Here is a 23,471-nt window from a genome sequence, read left to right as displayed (position 1 = left end):
GAGGAGAGCATTTGTTCGGTTTTGACCCAAGAAGAGCTATCACTATGCATCATACATTTTTGCTATGGTCAAAGAAGTGACTGTTGTGGAGATCTTGACCGACATGGACCATCAAGTTAAAGCCAAAGAAAGGTCAACTTGAGCAACTTCTCAAACTTGGATCTCATACACCTCGTCTCTCCATACAAGGACCATCTCAAGCTCAAGGTCTTTCCACCTCTCATGGTCCATCTAGCTCTCAAGGTCCCTCAAACTCTCGTGGTCCTCCTCCTCATGCCCCGAAGAAGAAATTAGGAACAAAAGCCTTAATATCATTATTAGATAGAAGGTGGGATTGTACAAATAAAGCAGCTTTCGGATTTGTAGGAGATACGAAGGAAAACAATCTAATAATAACTTATATAGACCAGGATGCCTGTAAAAGAATTGATACAAAAAATGACCGTTGGTTTTCAGACAATGGGCTATGAAGATTTCAAAAAAACAAATTTATTGGTTTTTAGAGAGAGAGGGAGATGGGGGGTGACGTGGCACATTGTTAGTGTGGCCAAATTTTCTGTGATCAGGGTTTATAAATCCACACAAACTAACAATTACTTTAATAGAAACAAAATCTACGTACACAAGGGTCAGAAGACAACTCTTCTAAAGCATGTTTCAACTTTGTTTATCTCCAAGTACAGCATGTTAATTGTTACTAATATCTTTTATCTCCGAAGTACAAAGCACAGCTAAAGATCGCGACAACGAAAGTCAACACCTAAGTTGGGTTCTTCACTTCTTGTCGTCTCTAAGGACAACGTAGTTGTGGCCATTCGTCTTTTGTATCTTCGAAATTTTCTTCAGAATTTCAGCGAAAGCATTCTTGTCCTGTAATGCAACCACAACTGACGTTAAACAAACATTAAAACAGGCATTCGAAAGTAAACCACAACTATTGGTAAGAGCTTAATGCCTGATGGCTGAGTATACCACGAACAAAGTAAGCTCCCTGATGAGGTTGCAGAAATCATTGTTGTTTATGCATTGTGTTAACCATAACTTATCTTTCAAAAAGTATTAGTGGTTTATGATAAAAGAAAAGAATTATGGAATGCAAAATGGCCAGTGATTGAACAATTCTTAGTTGTTCCCTAATTATTGCTGTGGGTATCTCAGCTTGCAAGTGGTAATGTGCAGACCACAACTAAACATAAGATGGCGTCAATCATGCGTACCTCTGGACCTCGAAGCCTAGACTTGAATCTGGATACTAGATCTTGTGTGGTGACAGGAGCCACAGCAAGAAGAACACTCCTGATTTCATCCTCTGTAACAGGTAATACATTTGTCGCACTTTTTGATGAAGCAGAGGATTTTAATGTAGGTTTTGCCGAAGAAGGTGCTTCCTCTTTGATATTTGATGCTTTCGTATCCTATACAAAAAGGAATTATTATTACTTATATACCTAGGAAACTAATAGAGCATAGTTAGGCTATTTCTTACTTTTTACACATTTAAAGTAAACATAGATTACTAACCCATTCCACCTTTGCTTTCTTTGAAGCTGCACTGCCAGAAGTTTTTGCATCATCAGCACCTGATTTTCTCTTTTGCTTGGATTTCGATGCAGGAGGTGTGCTGCGGGCATGTCCTGATGGTGTTGGTTTAACTGGACTGTTATCTACAGGTTCATCCTTAACTTGATCCTTCTGCTTTGGAGCCAGCACTGGAGATGACTCATCTTCCTGCTGGATGAAGAAAGATAAACTCTCCTTAACATTTTCTTTAAAAATAACCTTAGTGCATAATAAATATTAAAATATTAATGTTCCAAGAGAATGAATCAGTACTTCTTCTTCTTCTTCATCCTCATCAGCATCTGACTCATTTAGTCCAGCAGCACGACCAAGCAGCTTTTTTAATTCTTTGCCAGACTTGCTCAGACCACCTTCTTCTTCATTCTCTTCATCATCCTGCAAGTATCTTAATCAGAATATTGCCATTTGCAATAAAACTCCAATAACCATGCAAAAGAAAAGGGAGGAAATACCAACATATAACCCAAAAGAAGAAAAAAATAATCTACTTATTTGCTTCAAACAGCTTCACACAAAAAATGTTCATACACATTCTGGCCCTGGGCCCCTAGTAGAGGATTTGCCCCCAGGTGATTTTCCATAGCCATGGCTAGCATTTAATACTCTTCTATCCCGTACTTAGCATTTTGCACAAAATGAAAGGATTATCAAGACGCAAAACTTCCCACTACTTGATTTAAAAAATTGGAACTTGTGGACATGCTACAGTGTGCCACTAATCACCTCGTGTTAGTTTACTGAGTGATAAGTTCTCAAACTCCAACATAAGCACAGGTAAATTGCTGTTGATGGACCTGGTTAGGCTTCATATATGATGCATGCTCCAAAATAAACAACTCAGATGATTTCACATACAGGTAAAACTATATTGTTTCCATGGATATGTATTGGCAAATTCTGAGCTGTTATAATTTGCATTTAATACATATGTGCGCCAAAAAGAGCCTGATAAGACGATATGATATTTATGAATCTAGCAATATTAGGGACATAATTATAAGACAATACATTATTACTTATTAGAGAAATACGGTGGTTACACTTTTTGTCACCATTAGGGAACCAATCTTGACATCTCTTGTGCATTCCCATTTAAATGAAGTGGTCATTATGATCACATGGATCAAATTCTCACAAAACAGGCTTTACTTGGATTTTTACATAGGAAAATTAGTTTTAGGTTGTTAGTTAGATCTCATTTTATACATTGCATTGTTTGGGTCACATTTAATTGAAAAGAGTTTCACCAATACATGGGCACCACTAGATCACTTTCCTTACTTTTAAATTTTAATCAATTGACTGAGCATAAGGAAAGCACTAGTAGCTTATGATATTTCAATAATCATGTAACGTAAGAAGAAAAGTAAAAGAAAAAAGTTAAAACCAGGAAAAATCTATTTTCTGCATACACCCAATATTTGATTTTTAACACAAACAGATTTTGGTTCCACAACTTTACGCTATCTAGCCATGGAGTTTTAGGTGGTTAGGCTAAAATCTGGTTTGACTAAATATAATTTTGACAAAATTTGGGATACAAAATAACCCCAAGATCCATAGCATCAACAGCACTGAGTGAAGGTGTTCCATGTTATAAAAAAAAAGGTATTAGAAGAGGTTCAGTTTTTACTCGTGAGTATTTCAGCAATAGGTATATCAACCTGCTTAATTTCAGGTGGAGCAGGAATTTCAGGAGCTAAATCCGCCCGTTCCTCTGGATCGATATCTACAGCCTCATCATCATCAGTAAAAGTTTCTTCATGTTCCCAGTCATCACCTGATAAAGAAAATTCCAAAATAAGATGCCAGACATGGCGCAATAGATACACTAATGATATTGAGGTCAAAACCTATTAATATTTTCTTAGCAGGGTTAACATTTTGGAATAGCTCTACTGCAACAACAACAACAACAACAAAGCCATTCAATAGCTCTACTGCAACAGGTCAAAATTATTTCAATGTGGTGGCCCAACATAAGCCATAGTTGTAAAACTCGATTGGCTAATAACAAAATATGGCAGCATAATTTGCAGTCACTTAATGATTATATGGTGAATATAGAATCACAAAGATTATTGGTCGCGCACGAGTGTGTAACTATCACGAGCATATGCTTCCTAATTTTGAGATAGAATTTAAAAGCCCCGTGTTTCTTGTCTTGTGGCCTCAGGTTTATAGTCAAAATCAACTAGATGGCATTCCGGTCCCACCTACAGCAAAACTCCATCATCCACGTTGGCTGGTCAACAAAATTTAGCGACCATGATGGAGTAGCAGTGCAAACAGAGAACAACATAAATAGGATTTGGTTAGCTAGGGTTTTCATAAACATGCCACAAGCCAATAAACCAAGATTCATACAACTATGTCTAGCAAACCTGGTTTTTTAATTTAACCTAAAGATATAGTGTCCTAAAGGAAAATCATGAAATAATCAGAAGAGAGAGTTATCATGTAATAGCTCAATATAATAGTTATAGCTCCGGAACAAAGGAAAGAACATCAAACCGCAATTTCGAGCTGAACAATTAAGGGTTGAAACATCATGGTATTATGCAATGGTAAGACTATGAAATAGAGATGAGGTCAACTGTACAAGTATTATAACCCACAAAAGCTAAGAAGCACACCTTTCTCAATTTCATCATCCAAATCGAAGTCTAGATCTTTTCCACCTTCCTCATCATCATCCAAGCCTTTTTTAGTGAGTCCAAGCCTATTCTTGCGTGCTGCTTCCTCTTCTTCATCCTCCTCACCTTTATCAGAATTATTACCCTCCTCATTACTTTTTCCTTTCTTAGGACGAGCACTTTCTTTTTCCCCACCAGGGGTGGCCTCAAGTTTCTTCATGTCTGAACCAAAGGCAGCTGGCCCATTTGCAGCTGCTTTCATCATCCAACGTTCATAACCAGTTGCACTGGTCTTCCTCTTATTCATCTTTTCTTCAGCCTCCTCCAGTGTCAGTTGTTTGTACTGTGCAATTTTACTGAAGTTATACCTGAAACAAGGATACAATTAAGCAACAAATGGATTTCTTTCTGCAACTCCCAGGAACAATGTAACTATACTACAATAAATATAGGTAATCATGTCAATGGGCTTTTACTAACAATAAACACCTTTAGCAAACTGTTTCCTGCTGCTAAAGCTGTATATTATTCCCTCTAGTCACTAAAATTGAATTTTAATGTCATGTCGTTATAACTTTAACAAATGATAATATTCTAGCTTGTTTACACATATCAAAATGATTCAAGTAATTTGTTATTAAAAACAGTTTTGTAGTTTCATGCTGTGGTATTTCGTACTAGGTAAGTAAATGAAATCAAAATCAAATGGACATAATTACAGTACTGGGACTTAAATAAAAGCACTTCTACTTAGCAGGCTACATGAAAGCTGATTCAAGCTAACACAACAGCAATCACAAATGCACAATAAAATGTGGAACAAGTGAATTACCAAGAACCAGCAGGATAGGCATTAAATTCCTTGCCATGCCTCATTAACAAATAATATGTAGCTGTAGCTGACTGTGATCCTTCCATTTGACCTTGATACTGATATTGGCCTGTTTCATCTTCCAAAATCCATGGTTTCCTGTTGTATTTTTCCTGGATTTCCAAAAAATGCATGCATATAGTCAATAGAGACACTGCACAATCTAAATACAAATGGCAAACAGGATAGTTGTTTCTAAACGTGAGATCTAGTATAAGAACTTAATCACCACAGATTAAAAAGTTGACAGCATGGAATATTGAGGAAGAGTGAGTTGCTCATCAAATTATGATGGTATCAGACTAAAGATTAATACAAATAAAAATAGGAACTCATAGTAGATTATCTATTGCCATACACCAAAGACCCTCATTATTCTTGAAGATAGAAATTTCAGATTTTTTTTTCAATGGCCATATGTTACAATATATTAGGAGCTAAGGGCCTGTTTGGCATGGCTCCAACTCTGCCTGGAGCAGCTCCACTCCAAAACTCCAAGTGGAGCTAGCTCTGGGTGAAGTTGGAGCTATCTTGATGTGGTGTTTGGCTACAAGGGTGTTCTCAACTACAAAAAACATGGTTCTCAGGGTGTAGTACCATTTGTTAGTAGCTCAATTTTCACTCTCATTGAGCTGAGAGGATGACACTCAAGTTGGGTAAGTTTTCTGGGTTTTTTTTCATTCACACTCACAATGCCATGCCTTCCAACGGGAGGGGTGGCCACATATATATACAGCAGGCTGCTGGGCAGCAAACGAAGCCAATAATGCTAGTCTAACACTAGTCTAACTGCTGTCCTAGAGAGGACACTAACTGCTGTCCTACAGTCCAAGATGCCTGCAGTCCAAGATGCTAAGGACTACAAGATGCTAACTGCTGCTAAGGACCAGTCTAAGATGCCTGCAGTCCAAGATGCTAAGGACTACAAGATGCTAACTGCAGCTAAGGACCACAGAGACCAGCAGCAAGGACTTATCCATCATTCTCCCCCTAAGTCTTGTGCGTCGTCTTGTGGGAAGATTGGACCATCTTGTAGGAAGATTGGACCATCCCAGTCCTGGAGCAAAGTTCAAGGAACTTGATCCTCCCAAGGGGCTTGGTGAGCAGATCCGCAAGCTGATCCTTGGTGTTGATGTAGCTCGCCTTAATGCTTCCTTCCTCCAAGCAACCTCGGATGAAGTGATACCTCACCCGGATGTGCTTGCTCCGTTCGTGGAAAACGGGGTTCTTCGCCAAGGCCAGAGCGGACTTGCTGTCCACCCTGAGCTCCACTGCTCCAGTGTCTCTGCCGAGTAGATCACCAAGCAGTCGAGCGAGCCAGAGCGCCTGAGTCGACGCGGTGGAGGCCGCTATGTACTCGGCCTCGCAGCTGGACAAGGCCACCACCTGCTGCTTGACCGACTGCCAGCTAACGAGGCACTTGCCGAGGAGGAAGAGGATCCCGCTCGTGCTCTTGCTGGTGTCGATGTCGCCGGCGTGGTCGCTGTCGCTGTACCCGACGAAGTGTGCCGCTCCAGGGCACCTCGGGTAGTGGAGACCATGGTCGAGAGTCCCCGCAACATAGCGAATGATCCTCTTCACGGCCTGCTGGTGCTCCGTCGTCGGTCGCTGCATGAACCGACTGACGTAGCCGACGGAGAACGCCAAGTCCGGCCGAGTGTGGGCGAGGTAGCGGAGGCTCCCCACAAGACGCCGGTACTGAGTAGCGTCTACCTCCTCCGCCGTGCTGTCACGGCTCAGCTTCAGCCTTTCCTCCATCGGAGTAAGAGCTGGGTTGCAGTCGATGAGCCCAGCGAGATCGACGACGCGCTTGGCATAGGCGGTCTGTCGAAGTGTGATCCCGGAGTCGTCCTGGTGCACCTCGATCCCCAGGTAGAAGGAGAGAGGCCCCAGGTCGCTCATCCGGAAGGTGGCCTTCATCTCCTCCTTGAACGCCGCCACCTCCGCAGTCTTGGTGCCGGTGATCACCAAGTCGTCGACGTAGACACCCACCAGCAGGGCATTGCCTCCTTTGCCCCGCCGGTAGATGGCCGCCTCGTGCGGGCTTTGCTCGAAGCCCATCCCCTTGAGCGTGGAATCCAGCTTGGCGTTCCACGCCCTCGGGGCCTGCCGCAAGCCATAGAGGGCCTTGCGCAGACGTAGCGCCTTACCCTCCTTGCCGGGGATCGCAAACCCCGGCGGCTGGTGCACGTAGACCTCCTCCTTCAAGTCGCCGTGGAGAAACGCCGACTTGACGTCCATGTGATGGACACGCCAGCCCTCCTGGGCAGCTAGCGCAAGGAGGAGTCGCACGGACTCCATCCGTGCTACGGGAGCGAAGGCATCGTCGAAGTCGACGCCCTCCTGCTGCACGAAACCTCGTGCCACCAGGCGGGCTTTGTGCTTGACGACGGTGCCAGCCTCATCCCTCTTCAGCTTGAACACCCACTTAAGGGTGATCGCGCGGTGACCGCGAGGGAGATCAGCAAGCTCCCAAGTGCGGTTCTTCTCAATCGCGTCCATCTCCGACTGCATCGCGGCACGCCATGCCGCGTGTCCCTCGGCCTCTGCGAAAGACCGAGGCTCGCCGTCGTCGCATGCGAGGTGCAACTGTGCCTCCAGGTCGTGAGGCACCAGTCCCGGCACCGGCTGATCACCGAGAAGGTCCTCCATCGTACGATACCGCAACGGCTCGCCGTCATGGTACGCGTCGACGCGCTCCTCGTCGTGAGAGAGCGGAGTAGCGAACTCCACCGGACTGTGCTCAGCACGAGCAGGTGTCGAAGTAGACGGGCCCGGAGGAGTGGCTATCGGTACTGGAGATCGCGGCGTCGCCGGCTGTGGTGGTGCAGCTGAGGAACTCGGCGCAGCCGGAGTCGTAGCTGAAGGGCGTGGTGCCGCCGGTGTGGCGGGCGCCGGCATCGGTGGAGGCTCGGGGACTGGGGTAGGCATGCTCGGCGAAGAAGAGCTGTCTACTCCCCCAGCTCCCTCGAAGTGGACGTACTCGACGGTGAAGTCGTCGTACGTCGGAGCCGAGCCGTCGTCCACCGCTTTGTCCCACGCCCATCCTTGCCCTTCGTCGAACACAACGTCGCGCGCCGTGCGCACACGCTGTGTCTCCGGGTCGAGAATGCGGTAGGCTTTCGAACCCTCCGCGTAGCCAATGAACACTCCCGGAGTGCTCCTGTCGTCGAGCTTGCCGATGGGGCCAAGCTCCTTGGCGAACGCGAGGCAACCGAAGACCCGCAGGTGGGAGACCGCCGGCTTACGCCCATGCCAAGCCTCATACGGCGTCATGCCGTCGAGTGCCTTGGTGGGCGAGCGGTTGAGGATGTAGACGGCCGTCACCACCGCCTCTCCCCAGAAGACGGCCGGCATGCCCCTCTGCTTGAGGAGGGCCCGGGCCATCCCCACCACCGGCTGTACGGCGCAGAGTAGTTGCGCTGGATGCCCTCATCCGCGCAGTACGCCGTGAACTCGGCCGCCGTGAACTCACCGCCGTTGTCGGTGCGCAGCACGCGCAACTTGCGGCCGCTCTCCGTCTCCGCAGCAGCCTGAGCACGCCTGATGGCGTCCGCAGCCTCTCCCTTGCTGCCGAGGATCATCACCCACATGAAGCGGGAGAGGTCGTCGACGAGCAGCAGGAAGTAGCGCCGTCCTCCTGGTGTGACCGGTGTCACCGGGCCACACAAGTCCCCGTGTACGAGCTCGAGCCGCTCCTTGGCTCGGAAGCTCGCCTGCTGGGGGAAGGAGTGCCGCCTCTGCTTCGTCAGCACGCAGACGTCGCAGAGGTGCTCCACGTGGTCGAGGCACGGGAGGCCTCGCACCATCTCCTTGGCGCCGAGCCGCTTCAGGGCCTCAAAGTGGAGGTGCCCAAAGCGCTCGTGCCACTGCCATGCCTCGTCGTCCCTGTGAGCTGCAAGACAAAGAGGCTGGGCCACCCTGACATGGAGGATGTAGAGGCGATTCTTCCCTCGAACCACCCTGGCGAGAAGCTAGCGACGGTGGTCCCAGATGCGAAGGACCCCGCTGTCGATCACCACGCGGGAGCTGCTCTCATCGAGCTGCCCAAGGCTGATGATGGAGTTTCGCAGCGCCGGGATGTAGTAGACTCCGGTGAGCATCCGGTGCTCTCCGGACTTGGCGGTGAGGATCACGGAGCCCACGCCCTTGATCTCCACAACGGAGGAGTCCCCGAACCTGACGGAGCCACCTACGTCGACGTCCAGGTCGGAGAAGAACTCCCGCCGCCCGGTCATGTGGTGCGTGGCGCCGGAGTCGAGGTACCAGCCATCGACCCTGTCGTCGTCAGAGCTGTCGCCGAGGAGGACTCGGGCACGCGGCTCGTCGAGGTGGAGTAGAGCGGTGGCAGGCAGTGCTGCCGGATGCGGCCCCATGTCCCCGTGGAGTAGGAATAGTGCCGGCTCGTCATCCGGCTGGGCCTCCGCGACGTGGGCTTGGACCCCACGCCTCCGCTGCGGGCAGTCCCTGGCCCAGTGGCCGGGCCTGCCACAGTTGTGGCAGGCGTCGTCTCGTGCCGCCTTGGGCCTGTCAGCGGCGCCGCCTTGAGCATCTCCGCGGGCGCCACCCTCGGTGCGCCCTCGTGCCCCGGCTTGGGCACCTCCGCGTCCCTTTCGCGGCTTGCCGCGCTTGCGGCCACCAGTCGAGGGAGAGGGGTCCCCCCCCTTCGGTCACCGCGCCGAGCCTCCCACTGCTCCTGAGTGAGGTGGAGCTTCCCACCGATGGAGATGCCTCTCGAGGGAGGCTGTGGCTCGTCGCTGTCGACGACCTTGAGGCGACCTATCGCCTCCTCGATCGTCATGGTGGAGAGGTCCAGCAGAGACTCGATTGAGCGAGCGGTCTGCCTGTACCTCTCGGGGACGCAGCGGAAGAGCTTCTCGACGGCTCTCTCCTCGTCGTAGGTGTCGTCGCCGAACTGCACCACCTTCTGCAGCAGAGTGTTGAGACGAAGTGCGAAGTCATCAACATCCTCACCTGGCTTGAAGGCCAGGTTCTCCCACTCCTTGCGAAGTGCCTGGAGAGTGGTCTTGCGGGCGCGGTCGCTGCCGATACGTGCCGCAGCGATGGAGTCCCAGGCCTCCTTGGCAGTTCGCTTCTTGGAAAGCGTGAACTGCATCTCGGGCGGGGCTGCTGTGATGAGAGCATCCAGCGCCCGTCGATCCGCATCGTAGTCGACATCGCCGTACCGGACTGCCTCCCACATATGCCGCACCTGGAGCTTCACCTCCATAACCGCGGCCCACTCGACGTAGTTGGTCTTGGTGACGGTGGGCCACCCACCGCCGGGACCAACGTCCCTGACCACCGCCTGGAGGCCGTGGTAGCCGGGGGCACCGCCGCGCGCACCCCAGCCAGGAGCGCCGCCACCAGAGGCGCCGCCTCCGCCGCCAGGCGCGCGGCCCCCTGGACCGCCGCTGGGCGCGCCGGCCTCCGGGCCGCCGCCGTGGGGGTGGGCTGCTGCCCACCGCGCGGTCCGCTGCCGCGCCCTCTCCCTTGCCAACCCCTCAAGGTCCCCGTCGGCGGTGGTGTTGCCGGCGATGGAGCCGCTGAGGCTGCCGCGCAAGGTCTCAACCTCGACCTCCGCCGCACGCGCTGCATCCTCCGCCTCCGCTGCTTCCACCTCCGCCCGGGCAGCTGCCAGCTCCGCTGCAGCCAGCCTGGCCGCCCTCGCCGCTGCTGCAGCGGCTTGAGCCGTCGCTCGGCTGCGCTCCTCTGCCACGGCGAGCTCGGCGTCTTGCTGGCGCCGTGCGCTCGAGGCGACCGAGCGCTGAGACGGTGCGTCGGACATGGCGCGCCTCCAAGGGGCTGCTGCGTGGAGAGGGGGAAGGGAACGGGGGAGAAGAGGCAGCCGGAGCTGCTGCTGCTACTGCTGCTGTTGCAGCGGCTGGTGCAGCTGCTGCTGCTGCTGCACTAGCTGCTGGTGGTGGCTGCGCTGCTACAGCGGCTTCGGAGGGGGAGGAGCAAGAGATATCCAACCTACAGGAAAGTACGGCTCTGATACCAGATGTTAGTAGCTCAATTTTCACTCTCATTGAGCTGAGAGGATGACACTCAAGTTGGGGAAGTTTTCTGGGTTTTTCTTCATTCACACTCACAATGCCATGCCTTCCAACGGGAGGGGTGGCCACATATATATACAGCAGGCTGCTGGGCAGCAAACGAAGCCAATAATGCTAGTCTAACACTAGTCTAACTGCTGTCCTAGAGAGGACACTAACTGCTGTCCTACAGTCCAAGATGCCTGCAATCCAAAATGCTAAGGACTACAAGATGCTAACTGCTGCTAAGGACCAGTCCAAGATGCCTGCAGTCCAAGATGCTAAGGACTACAAGATGCTAACTGCTGCTAAGGACCACAAAGACCAGCAGCAAGGACTTATCCATCACCATTGTTGCCCTTGGTTCGTGGAACCCACATGTCATACTCCAAATGCACTCACGTCGGTCCAACCATGGATTGTCGCTGCCGCCGCCCAGACCCAGCCGACAAGATGCCGCCGCCGCCTTCCAGCCCCAGCCCCCACCTCACGCTGCCCGCCATGACCCGGTCCCAGGCGGACCCCGACCTCCCATCGCTCATCTCCGACCACACCTCCCTCCTCGTCCACTCCCTTGTTGCCTCCTCCGGCACCGCCGCCTCCGTCTTCTCCTCCTCCTCCATCTCCATCCCCGCCCCTGCCACGTCCAAGCACAATCCCAATCCCGTGCTTGCCGCAACAGCCCCCATCCCGCTAACGCGCGCCACTATCGGGGCTTGCGCAGGCGCCGCCGCGGGGACCTTTACCTACGCCACGCTGCTCCCCATCGACATCGTCAAGACCCCGCCTCCAAGCCGCCACCATGCCCTTCGCCGCCGCCTAGTCTTCCTCGACATCCTCCGCACCGATGGGCCTCTCAGCCTCTCCGCCTTCATGGGGCCGCTGCGGCCAGACCGTTGGCGCGGGTAGGAAGGGCGGGGGTTGCGCCGGCAAGGGGTGGGCAGCGGCGGTGTTAGAGGAGGACGAGAATGAAGGGGAGGGCGACGTGGCGCGGCCCACGGGCGCCCAAGGGCGACGGCCACGGCATGCAGGGGGCGGCGCCGGCAGCCTTCGTGGAGGGCGGTGAGGAAGGGGAGGGTGGGGTGATGGAGAAAAAAGAAACCAACTGGTACGTGTGTAACGAGTGGCAAAGGTGGGTAATTTCCCCCGAACTCCACGTCGAAGTTCAAAACGGGATGTTTTGGAGCTGTGGGAGAGGTTCTCCAACACTCCAAGCCTATTTGCACTACAGCTCCAGAGTTGGGGTCGCTCCATGGAGTTTTGGAGCTGGGGTGTTTGGCTAGAAAATTGGTTGGAGTTGGTGGAGTTCAGCTCCAGAGCCATGCCAAACAGACCCTAACATCCTGTAATTGGAGTGGCATTTCCTTCTCTACATCTAAAATAGCATTAAGGGAACACTTTGAGTGAAACAACGGTTATTCCATCACTGATACGAGATATAGTTCGTTTGAAATTCCAGACATATTGCCTAGGTGATGCGCAATCATCGACTATGTATCCAGTCAGGTACGTGAGAAAAAATCCCCATCACTTAGTTCCAGCTGCACCCAGCAAACAGGGATATGAGGAGCTTACAACAGCAGTGGTTGAGGACTGTCCTCTAGGAGTGAGGATGGAATTATGGAGGGTGTTTAATAGAAGATATGGACGACTAGAAATGACGTGGAGTGGAATCAAGGGGTTTGGATTTACCAGGTTTCAGAGGCGCATCATCGTCTGATGGGTCTTTTGTGCCTCCCTTCTCTATCATACTATTACCTGAATCCCTTAATATCTCATCAAATTATATATCTTTGCTTCCCATCCCTCCTTCCTACATATCTATTTTCTTCATGGTTATTAATGCGGTAAGGTGAGGCTAAGCGACCTACCTCCTTCAGACACATAGGCGAACAAGGTGTGCGGCGAGGTGACGCCATACACGTATCCTAAACTAGAAGGGAGCAGCATGAACATAGCTTGTTGATGCAAGTTTTGAAGTCCATGCCACTGAGCAGAGTGAAGGAGGGGAGAAGAATGGGGTGCCGGCAGCATGGCGGAGGTGAGGACGTCGGAGAAGGGCCAGGCGCTCCTAGATGGAGCGGAGCGGAGGGATTCCGCCCGGATCGGTCGACATAAAGGAGGGAGGTGCGGATAGATCGGAGAAGGGGATGGAGCCACGGGATTGGGGAGCAGGCACAGCTGGATCAGAGCAGCATGACATCACCGAGGATTCCTGGTGTTGCCACATCTCTTTCCTTCCGTCTCTTTCCCTCTCGTTCTAAATCCGACGTGTAGGCACGCGGATTCCCTTGCGCGCACATAACTTGCCCACGTCATGCCCTTTCCCCACACGCACGCCAAATCACTCATGCGGTGTCCACCTAGCGGAAAAATGACGCCATACCCACCTAGGCGACGACTCTAGATGCCATAAACTGGGAGTCATGGCGACTGTGACGCCACATTCAATTTCTGCCCAGACGCCAAGGCAATACCTAGGCAACGACTTAAAAACCATGATCTTCTATCTTCATCGTGATTACAACCTTCTAATGTACCAATAATAGTCTGGATGGATGAGCGGTACACAATGAAAGTTGCAGGCTGTGATAAGAGTCTTAGTCACCTAGGGGTACACAATGAAAGTTGCAGACTGTGATAGGAGTCTTAGGCACCTAGGCATCCTATCAGCGCATAAGCCACTCGACTTCAAGTATGATTGTAAGCGAGACAATAATGACAGAAACTTAAGAAGGGTAACTAAGGACAGATGGTAAAGCGTTTATTCATTTTATGCAAATAGAGAGCACATTGTCAGATAAAGTAAACAGCAATGATGGGTAATCACCTAAAAGACCGATGTAGCATAAAGTTTCATCTTATGAAGAAAAAATGATTCCCAAGAAAACAAAATGCATTATTTTTCTATATACTTGAAGGAGTTAAGTAAATGTGTGTGTGTGTGAATACATACCCGCATATTGTCAGGTATCTGACGCCCTTGTAGACCCTCCTTATGAAGAGACCACTTGTTCTCAGCACTCTTCTTCTTCGAGAAAGGAGGCAAACCAGTGACAAATCTTCCAATAGAGTATGTCTTATCCGTAATAGCATTAGCTCGGACATTATATTCCTGCCAAAGAGCAATTGGCACTGAGTGATGAACAAATTAATCAAATATCAAACCTAAAAATGCCTTGCATACAGGATTTCTGCAGCAACAAAAGGAAAACAAATTTTGTGTGGGGTAAATGCAGCATTGACTAATTCAACATGAAGCACCTACAAAATTGTGAAACTAGCATGACCTTTAACCTAATATGTCCTTAGGTAGTGTGCCAATACACAACACATAAAAGAGGCCAGTTTGGTTGAATTGTCATCACCTGCATAGTGTCAGGTCAAAGGGACTTCTCCACTAGAACAGAACTGAAAATTTGGGACTTTTTCTACCTAATCGAGATTAGCTTACATGAACAGATAATGTAGTTATTGTTTAAATTGTTTAACATTCTGAAGCTTGTTTGACTACAAAGTGAACTTAAACACCAGTGATCATTTATACCATCAGTAATAAAAGTATATATCACTTTGTTGTCAATTAAATTCTACTACAAAGATACTATAAAACTCTTCAAGGAATGCTAGTTTCCCAGGTGCACTATTTCATTGCCATGCTAGATCAATGCTCTAGTCTACAGTTCAGCAATCCTAGCAAGTGACTTCAGCAAAACAGATTAGGGATTAACTCATATAGCACACATATATATTAAGGGCTGCAAGATCAAAGGCATTATAATCACTTTTCAAAATTAACCACCAGCTTGGTCAGTATTTCGAAAAGTCCTGAACACATTGCATAAACAGAAATTGGCTGATTACATCTCAATTTTATGTTCATTTGTCACAATACATTATGTGCAATTAAATGTCATTTTTGACTTGTATATAACTTCTTTTCATGTCATTGGTTTCTTCCTCCATCATAGGCTACGTCCAAAGGCCATGCTCTTTCATGTCCAAGTCTGATTGTTCATGGTGTTTTTGTGTTTAGCTTTTATTTATTTCCAAGGGGGTGAAAAACTACCACTTATCCCCTACAGCTGATTCCGAAAATTCAAAATAATACTATTTTTAACGGCAATACACTATAGCTGTAATCTTTCAATTCCTTTATCAGGAATCTGTCAAGCCAGAAGCTGCTCTTTTAGCCACATTAGCTACACCAGTAGACTATGGATTCAGAATGGCCACATACTGGTAGCGTCATTCTGCAAATCTCGATTATGTGGTGTTTTTCAGAAAAAAAAAAAGCAATTCAAGTGAAGTTACCAGGGTCCACCTTTGTAAACTATCATTAAGGTCTTATTCATTTGACTGATGAAACCATGACCCACTCCAAGTTATATTGGCCTGATCCCACAAGCAAGTGATTGATCTTACATAATAATGCCCAGGCAGACACTAGCATCTAGTAACACAACCATCCTAGCATAAACTATCAATATTGCTTGCCAGTGCAGCGGTTAGGAAAGATGAACGCCAAACTTTAGACCGAATCAGCAAGCATCAATATACAAGGTGAATGTGACCATTTCCAATCACATCAATGTTACAGAAACTGCAATATACCAAATAAAAGTTCGAGCCCTATGACCATCTAATCCACTGTCTCAGATCATATATTCAGTGGCGGAGCCACGTTGAGACCATAGAGGTCTCCGGTCCGCCTACCCTGAGGGAAAATGCTGCAGATAGATCCCAACTGTGCCTAGCTCTTGCACACCAGTCCACGCTGCTGAAACACTGCATGACTGCATGTACGTGTGCAAACATATCAACTGCTCTCACACTCCCATCTAACACCATTTGCCATGTTCCATAGGTATTGATCGAGCATTTATATTGCCACTTACTACATATTCTCAAATCATGCAATAAGAGAGTTCATATGGCATAAAACGGGAGCTTAAGTACTCCTAGAAATTGTCTTGCAAATTAGCATGGGACCATATCAAACAAGGGCTACGCGCACAAATGCATCCTTGCATCTTTCAATAAATCAGTGTACTTCTTAGTTTATCTTCCAAAAAGATAAGGACGCAAGCAAGACAGTAGTAGTAACAACTAGCAGTAGCTGGAGCTCTCGTAACCTTTGACATCTAGCACTAGCTCGTCGGTGGAAAGCAAGCATGGCAAGTTTGTGTACTGACAATTCTGTGGGTGCTCGATTAACATGCATTTGCAAACCACCCCCCCCCCCCCAACCCCAATTTTAATCCATGCTCCACCACTGCATGTATTATTTACAAAGGCAACAGAAATATCAGTTACTCGCATATTGAGCAACATAATTCAGCTCATTGGGTCGTCGGAATCCTAAATCATACCTTACAACATCTCAATCCTCCAACCCCGAACCCTAAAAGGCACAAACCGCGTGAAACAACACCTATCACCGCAGCAATCAATCGGCACAACCGAACCCTAGGTCGCGCACGCAAAGGTAGCGGCTGCGCCACCGAACGCCGGTCTCGACACCCGCATGCCCGCGCCGGGAAAGGGGAGGCGGAGGAGCGGATCCGTACCCGGATGAGCCTGGTGATGGGCGAGGAGCAGACGAGGCAGCGGGCGCGGGAGCGCGCCATGGACTTCCCGCAGTCGCTGCAGAGCGTGGTGTGCTTGCATCCCGTGCCGTAAAGGTCCGACGTGTTGCCGCAGCCCTCGCACGCCGGCTTAAGCACCAGGTCCGCGCTCCCCATCGCGTCGGCGCGGGGACACTGACGCGGGCGGGCTGGGAGCTTCGGCTTCTCCGGCGTCGGCGAGGATGCGGTGACCTGGTGGGGGATCGGCCGAGTTCGGTCTCTGGCTCTCTGCCCAGTGCGATTCGGGAACGAAATGCTCGGGTCGGGTAGAGTCCCCTCCACAGGGGATTTATTATTTACTAGCTTATGCCCGGGTGCCCGGGTGGTAAAAGATTTTTAGTACACCACACGAGCAAGAATGAACACGCAAATAAAAAGTTAATTCAAGACTCTAGTTGTTAAAAGCTAAAATTAGCTGCAGAACACCGTTTTAAAGGTGGCTTTTACTACAGACCACTAAAAAAACTTGCCTATAGACACTACAATTCAATGGTAATATGCTGCTGGACTATTATTATATTTGATTTTAAGGTAAAGCAACCTAAAAAGACTACTCTACCCCTGCCTTCCGCTCCCGTAGACCGTTCTAGCTCCACCATTGTTCGCCTCCGCAAGCTCCTCCACCTCCTCCATCCACATCGCCGGCTCCGCTTCGTGCACTCGCACTGCTGGCTCCACCTCGAGCACATCCACCTTCTCGGCCGCGACCTCAGCCTCACCTCCCCAATGAATGCCTCAGCTCCGACGGCTTCGTCAAGTTCGTGCCCGTCCCCATCGAGCCGATTTCGCTCTCCTGGGTCGGCAAGGATAGCTTGCTCGCGTGATGAACGCTGGACGAGCACAGATACGAACTCACCGCCACCAACTCGAGGTCTGCCGCTGTCAAATCGAGTCCGCCGTCGTCGAATTGGGCCGTGCTGCCGCCAAATCGGGCCCCTGCCGCAGGTGAATCGGACTACGCCGTAGCCGAATCGCGCTCCTTCACCGTCAAATCAGTCGCTTCGCCGCCGGATCGATCTGCTCCACCGTCGATTCAGGTGCCGGCAAGGCGAGCGGCGGCAAGGAACCAAAACCCCCTTGCCCACCTAGGCAAACGGGCGAGGTGAGGTAAGGCGAGCTGGCGAGGCGAGGCTAGGGGCGGAGAGGGATCCAAGCGGACCCTACATTGCCACCGCCGGGAGTGGCTGCTGCGCGCTGCCGTCTTGAGCGGGCTCGCCACCGGCAGTGGGCGCCGCCACTGAAATCAAACGTCGTGGGCGCCGGGAGTGGTTGCTGCCACTGGAATCGAGCGCCGGGGTCGCGTGTAACGAGCCCCGCGCCGAATCGAGCATCACGGCCGTCTGGATCGAAACCCGTTGTTGGGGTCGAGCGTATCTGCGTATGGCCACCGAGAGCGGGCACGTGCGGCAGGGAGTAGCTGCCGTCGGCCGCCGCAGAGAGCAAGCACTGCAGGGAGGCTGTGCTGCAAGGAAGTGTCCGCATCTGCTGGGAGTTGACGCCGCAGGAAGGAAGTCGAGGCCGTCGGGACCTCGGGAGTGCGTGATTTTGTTTTTCCTTTGCAAGATTATGGTCTGAGTTTTTCAGCTGCAAACGGCTTAGGCTATGTTTGGATCCAAGGGCAAATGGCAAAAGGCTAAATGGTAAAATTTTTGCTCCTGTCACATCAGATGTTTGGACGCTAATTAGAAGTATTAAATATAGTTTAATTAAAAAACTAATTACATAGATGAGGACTAAATGACGAGACGAATCTATTAAGCCTAATTAATCCATAATTAGCAAAATTACGGTAGCATTTGCCCTTTTGCACTTTGGGGTGTTTGGATCCAAAAGTGCAAAAAAAAGTGCAAAAGAGCAAAAGTTTTGCTCTTTCTCTTTCTCTTTCCGTTGGATCCAAACAGGCTCTTAGCTTCCATGCGAGGGTAAAGTAGTCTTCCTAGATAACTTTCCATTAAAATTAAATATAATAATGGTTATAAGTGTCTAGCAGCACATTACCATTGAATTGTAGTGTCTATAGATAAAGATAAATTTTTTAGTGGCCTTTGAATTGTATCCTGCAGTCAATTTTACCTTGTTAAAATAAACGAAGGCGTCATGATATCGAAGTACAACCAATGTCTCTACCTACCATACGGCTAAGATATTATTTTACAACTGCAAAAAGTATTTTCCGATATGCAGTGACTTTGGACGTCAATTCATCGATCAAGAAGTTGAAACGCATTGTTCAGACATCCTATGCATTCATCCGCGAGTCTAGCTCTTGTATAGGATTAGCTGTCCTGGAAAACTCGGCGAGCTCCTGTTGACTGGAAAAAAATATTTGCAAGCAGACCTTAGATTGTTGTGAAAATATTATTATTAGCGTGGTACGTGTCAGAGATTTTTCCACACATTCATGTTAGATTGCAATAAAAAATGCAAGACATGCAGAAATATTTATTAATGTACCATTTAATTTTAAGAATGACGGGAAACAAGCACTTGATATTGCCATTTGCCAAAGAAAAACATTTGTACATAAACCTAGGATTTCTAATCACGTACGTGTGCAAAAAAGCTCGTATTGCCATTTGCCAATGGTCCTATCATAGCTGGAATTTCCTAAACCTAGGTCATGGCATGTCAACAGCAAGCAACACATATTTGATCAATCTATATTGAACAATTCGATTAAAAATATAAATTATAGAGTAATTATATGTCCATTGGCACTTCCTGCAATGGTAGTTTCAAACTGACGATTTCGATGGGCCAATAGTTGATGTCTCCCACCATCCATCACATGATATCTATGTGTGCGGTTTACATCAGGAAAAGTCCAATTGTGTGAGCTTTATTGTGGATGCATCTCCAGTAGGGAATATAAGCTCTAGGGTACATTACAAAAGTTAATACCAGAAGATAGTGAAAAGTTCATCCTAAAGACCGAAAATGGAACCAAATTGAGCTTGATACCGGTCTTGGTGTCAAGACAAAACAAAACAAAACAGCATAGGCGTATATTACCACGATCCCAACCATGAATCCATAATAGTCATAAATGTCATATTGATGGAGCTGAACATCAGCTCTTTGTAATGCTTTCCTTCGGTCACAGTCAGCTCACTATACAAAGGTCACAGAAAAAATTCATCAATCAATTTATTATAATAGAAATAACATCTGGTCATGATGCGGCACCCGCTCTTATGTTGTTTGCCACGTCTCCATCCACGCTGCTCTCAATGCCCTGTAGTTGTTCTTCACTGTACATCTATAAGATCACTTACTCCTATATCTCAACTTACACCTTGTTCGCGTTGTAATAGTATTACTATAGCTTCAAGTACATTGAGTTTATTAGCACACCTTGCAGCACGAGATTGTGTACATGATGTCCATTAGAAATAAGCGCACTGATGATATATTCAACTCAAATTGACATGTGTCAAGCTTACATTTACTTTGATACCTACATAGTAGTAGATCTTGCAGAAATGAAAAAAAAATATCACCATTACCTTGCATATTTAGGAGAAATGATGTGCAGAACTGCTAGAAGCCATGGCAATTCACTTAGTGTAGATTCTGTCGCCGCTGCAGAACTTAGCATGGACCATGCCAGTCTAGCAGCAGTCGCCGCTTGATTCCTTTCTAAATCTGCACATCACCACTGAGGAATTATGACATATCTGATTTTACCTACTATCTCGTTGTTCCACCAATGCAAAGGTGTATGCACTAGTGATCACTCCCTCAGACAGCAAAACTGCACCCCTAGCTGCAGGCACAACCAGTTCATTACATAATGTACTCAGCTACTTGCCGCATTGAACAATTTCAGCCATATAATTTATTGTCCATTTTGCTTTCTTCCTAGAAAAAATGATCCAAAAGGTAAGAACTAAGAAATGCTTAAAAGTAATACTGTCACTCAGCAAATTCTTGCATTCATAAAAGACAAAGTAAGAGCAATCAACATGCCAGCAAAGAAGGGAAAATCAAAACAAGGTTATTCAAACGTCTATGTAGTGACCGATCACTACTGGATGACTAACATGGAGATAATCCATACACCACAACAAAATAGCCGTATAGATACGTTTGCCTCGTAGCGCTTTAAATATCGTATCTAATTTTACTCCGTGCCAATGCTAGCAACAATTTTTAACACAGTTTTAAAAGCGTATTAAACTAACCACGTTGCTACAGGCTCCCTTCTCCTCCAGATATATGGGCCCTACCAATGCTTTGGCTCCACCACTCTTCCGCTCAGACCTGAGAGTCCGTTAGGATTTTACCTCTCTCGTCTCTCCTCTACGCCGTAAATCCAATCATCCAAAGAAGTTTGTCACACTCGCGTTCCTCAGCCACCGCCGTCGACCAATCGTCTCCCCCGCGGTTCGTCCATCACACGCTCCCCTGCCCTTTCTGCGCCAGCACTTCCACTTCCTTGCGCCGCCCGCATCTACCCCACACGGCCACCAGCACGAGCCATACAGATCCGGCTCCGCAGCCTCGGCAGCCTCGCTGGGTGTGTATGGCCTTGGAACCGGGCGCGACAGTTTCCTCCCAGGTGCACGACGGTCATGGTGCAGCAGTTCTAGTCCAGGTGTTCTTCTATCCTACCCGTTCATTGTGATTTTGTGACTTAACTTTACTCCAGTCGTCCACTTAGTTTTAATTTGAGCAGTTATCTGTGATAAATGGGGATGCATGTGACAATACAGATGTGGCTCGGTTTCCAAATTGTTAGATTACACTAGTGGGATATTACAGTAATCTGGGCTAAATTTGTGTGACACCTTGCCTTTCGTTCTCTTCTTTTGAAGCAACGGAGATTGTTTCATAAGAATTAAAATGTGTTATCCTTTCAAAAAAAAGAATTAAAATATGTTTATCAATCATGGAATACGAGATGAAGGATTGATGGATGGGTTTTGGTGTATGAATTCTGACTTTCTTGTTATGTTATTAGGGCTGCTGCAGTTTTTTCTCAGTGGAAGTGGAAAAACTTCAGTTTACTGTATGTCTGTAACTTTGTATTGCATAATGGACTCAAGGTTTATACATATGAACAAAATTACTTTAATTGTACTTTGTGTACTTTTTTTCCAGCTGACAGTCCATAACGGATTGAAAACCCTGTATGTTGGATACTTGATTTGATTCACTGTCGGCTATAAATTTCTATCTATAGTTCATATTGCTTTATTAACGGTCTGTTTTGTACTCCGGTTATTAGATCCTTTACTCCAGATTCGTGTGTTCAAAGAAATTTCTCAGAGGCTTGTTTCTTTCATTTATGCATGGTGAACTGTTTTACATTTAGATGCAGTGCAACATGAATTTTGGTCTAGTTCATTCAAGATTCTTCTCTCGCCTTGTGATGTTAATTAATCTTTTTCTTGCATATTCAGGGTAATCTGAGTAACCTGAGCTGAATGCGCCTGCTGTGGCTGCAAGACAACAGAAGTGTATTATTCACAGCAGTTTGGAATGTGAAATGAATCGGATTCCCGAATCGAGAATCCGACTCACTGTATTATCGTGATAGTCACTGGATCTATAGAACTCATTTCAGGCATAATATCATAGTCATCCCTTGCATAAGATCAAATATGGATTTAATTTATTACATAAATTCATAGGATCTGTATTACGAGGTTCATTACAAGCCTCTCAAGCTAAAGCGAACAGACAAGCCTCTCGGGCTAAAGCGAACCTCTGGCCCATCCTTCATCTTCTGCAATCTCCACCACAAGCAAACTCGAGTATAGCACGGGCTTTAATCGTACCAACTGTCATCGTTAGGGTCGAACTCCGGGTCAGATCCTGCATCATACCAAACTATCCCTAAGGAATGGGATAGGTCCACGTCACCATCCATATGCAAGCCTTAAAGTAAACTATACCAAGGGTATAACAAAAGTTCAAGAGAAAGCTGGGGTTTCCTATGCATGCGCATCATCAAGCATATCATCTCCCAAACTCCGAACTCGAGCCATCCTGTGACACCCTAGGTGTCAAAATCGTAAAATATTAGGAAAGGATGTGAAATGTATATATTGAAGTGTGTGAATTTGAGTACATATGTGAAAATAAGGACCTAGGTGTAATTATTTCAAAAATATGAGTCCTTTTATGTAAATGGTTGAATTACAAAGGTAACTCTTAAATTTTCACTAGGGATCAAAGTGTAAGAGTGTTAGTCATCATTACATTACATAAACTTGCATTTAAGTTCAAAGTTGCATGAAATTTACCTAACTTAGGACAAAAACTTTGAAAAGTTTAAGTTGAGTCCAAAGTTTTAAAATAAATCTCCATCCCTTGAGTTTTTGTAGTTGAACCCTAAATAGAAGTTGTAGGGTTTGAAAAGTTCTACAACTTTTATTTTGACCATCTTCCCATTTAAGCTTTAGATCAGTGGGAAATTTTTGGTTTATAGTGAGGTCCCTAAAACTTTTGAATTTGCAAATCAGCCCCCAGCGCCCCCCCCCCCCCCTCTTCTTCCTCCTCTGCCTCCTCCTCTGCCGCGCGACAGCGCCCGCTGCAGGCCCTCGTGCCGCGCCGCCGAAGGCTCTCTCCTGCTCCACGCGTCGCCCCCGAGCTCGCCCACCGCCTTCGCTCCTCCTGCTGGCCTTCCCCGAGCGCGCCACGCCGCCGCCCGAGCCGCCAGCAGCTGCTTGCCGTCGCTGCCGTAGCTCACCGCCGCTGCAGCTCCACCGGT

The 23,471-nt window shown here is 48.0% G+C and overlaps 1 protein-coding gene across 2 annotated transcripts; it reads right to left on the bottom strand.

The window, feature by feature from the left end:
- Positions 1 to 542: 542 nt before the first annotated feature.
- LOC112874157 (transcription initiation factor IIF subunit alpha) lies at positions 543 to 18,203 on the bottom strand. 2 transcript variants are annotated; one of them, XM_025937338.1, is made up of 9 exons: positions 16,697 to 18,203; positions 14,083 to 14,241; positions 5,050 to 5,201; positions 4,218 to 4,585; positions 3,246 to 3,361; positions 1,834 to 1,956; positions 1,522 to 1,728; positions 1,218 to 1,415; positions 543 to 870 (listed from the first exon to the last, which is right to left on the bottom strand). In XM_025937338.1, the coding sequence occupies exons 1-9, from the start codon at positions 16,868 to 16,870 to the stop codon at positions 775 to 777; spliced, it is 1,593 nt and encodes a 530-aa protein (XP_025793123.1). In that variant the 5' UTR covers positions 16,871 to 18,203; the 3' UTR covers positions 543 to 774. The 2 variants fall into 2 exon arrangements, with proteins under 2 accessions (XP_025793123.1, XP_025793122.1); XM_025937337.1 differs by having other exon boundaries at positions 1,522 to 1,731; positions 16,697 to 18,201.
- Between the last annotated feature and the right edge of the window lie 5,268 nt (positions 18,204 to 23,471).

The sequence above is a fragment of the Panicum hallii genome, chromosome 9 (assembly GCF_002211085.1).
Source record: "Panicum hallii strain FIL2 chromosome 9, PHallii_v3.1, whole genome shotgun sequence".
In the NCBI taxonomy this organism is placed as follows: domain Eukaryota; kingdom Viridiplantae; phylum Streptophyta; class Magnoliopsida; order Poales; family Poaceae; genus Panicum; species Panicum hallii.
The sequence above is the reverse complement of the archived record's forward strand: the minus strand, read 5'-3'. Positions and strand labels throughout refer to the sequence as shown.

Bases quoted from the DNA above. Each gene is read 5' to 3' on its own strand.
- LOC112874157 (XM_025937337.1), bottom strand. From the start codon at position 16,870: ATGGGGAGCGCGGACCTGGTGCTTAAGCCGGCGTGCGAGGGCTGCGGC. The intron at 14,242-16,696 runs GTACGGATCCGC...GCTCTTTGGCAG, and splicing joins CCATCACCAGGCTCATCCGG to GAATATAATGTCCGAGCTAA. The intron at 1,732-1,833 runs GTACTGATTCAT...TTCTTCATCCAG, and splicing joins AGGATGAAGAAGAAGAAGAA to CAGGAAGATGAGTCATCTCC.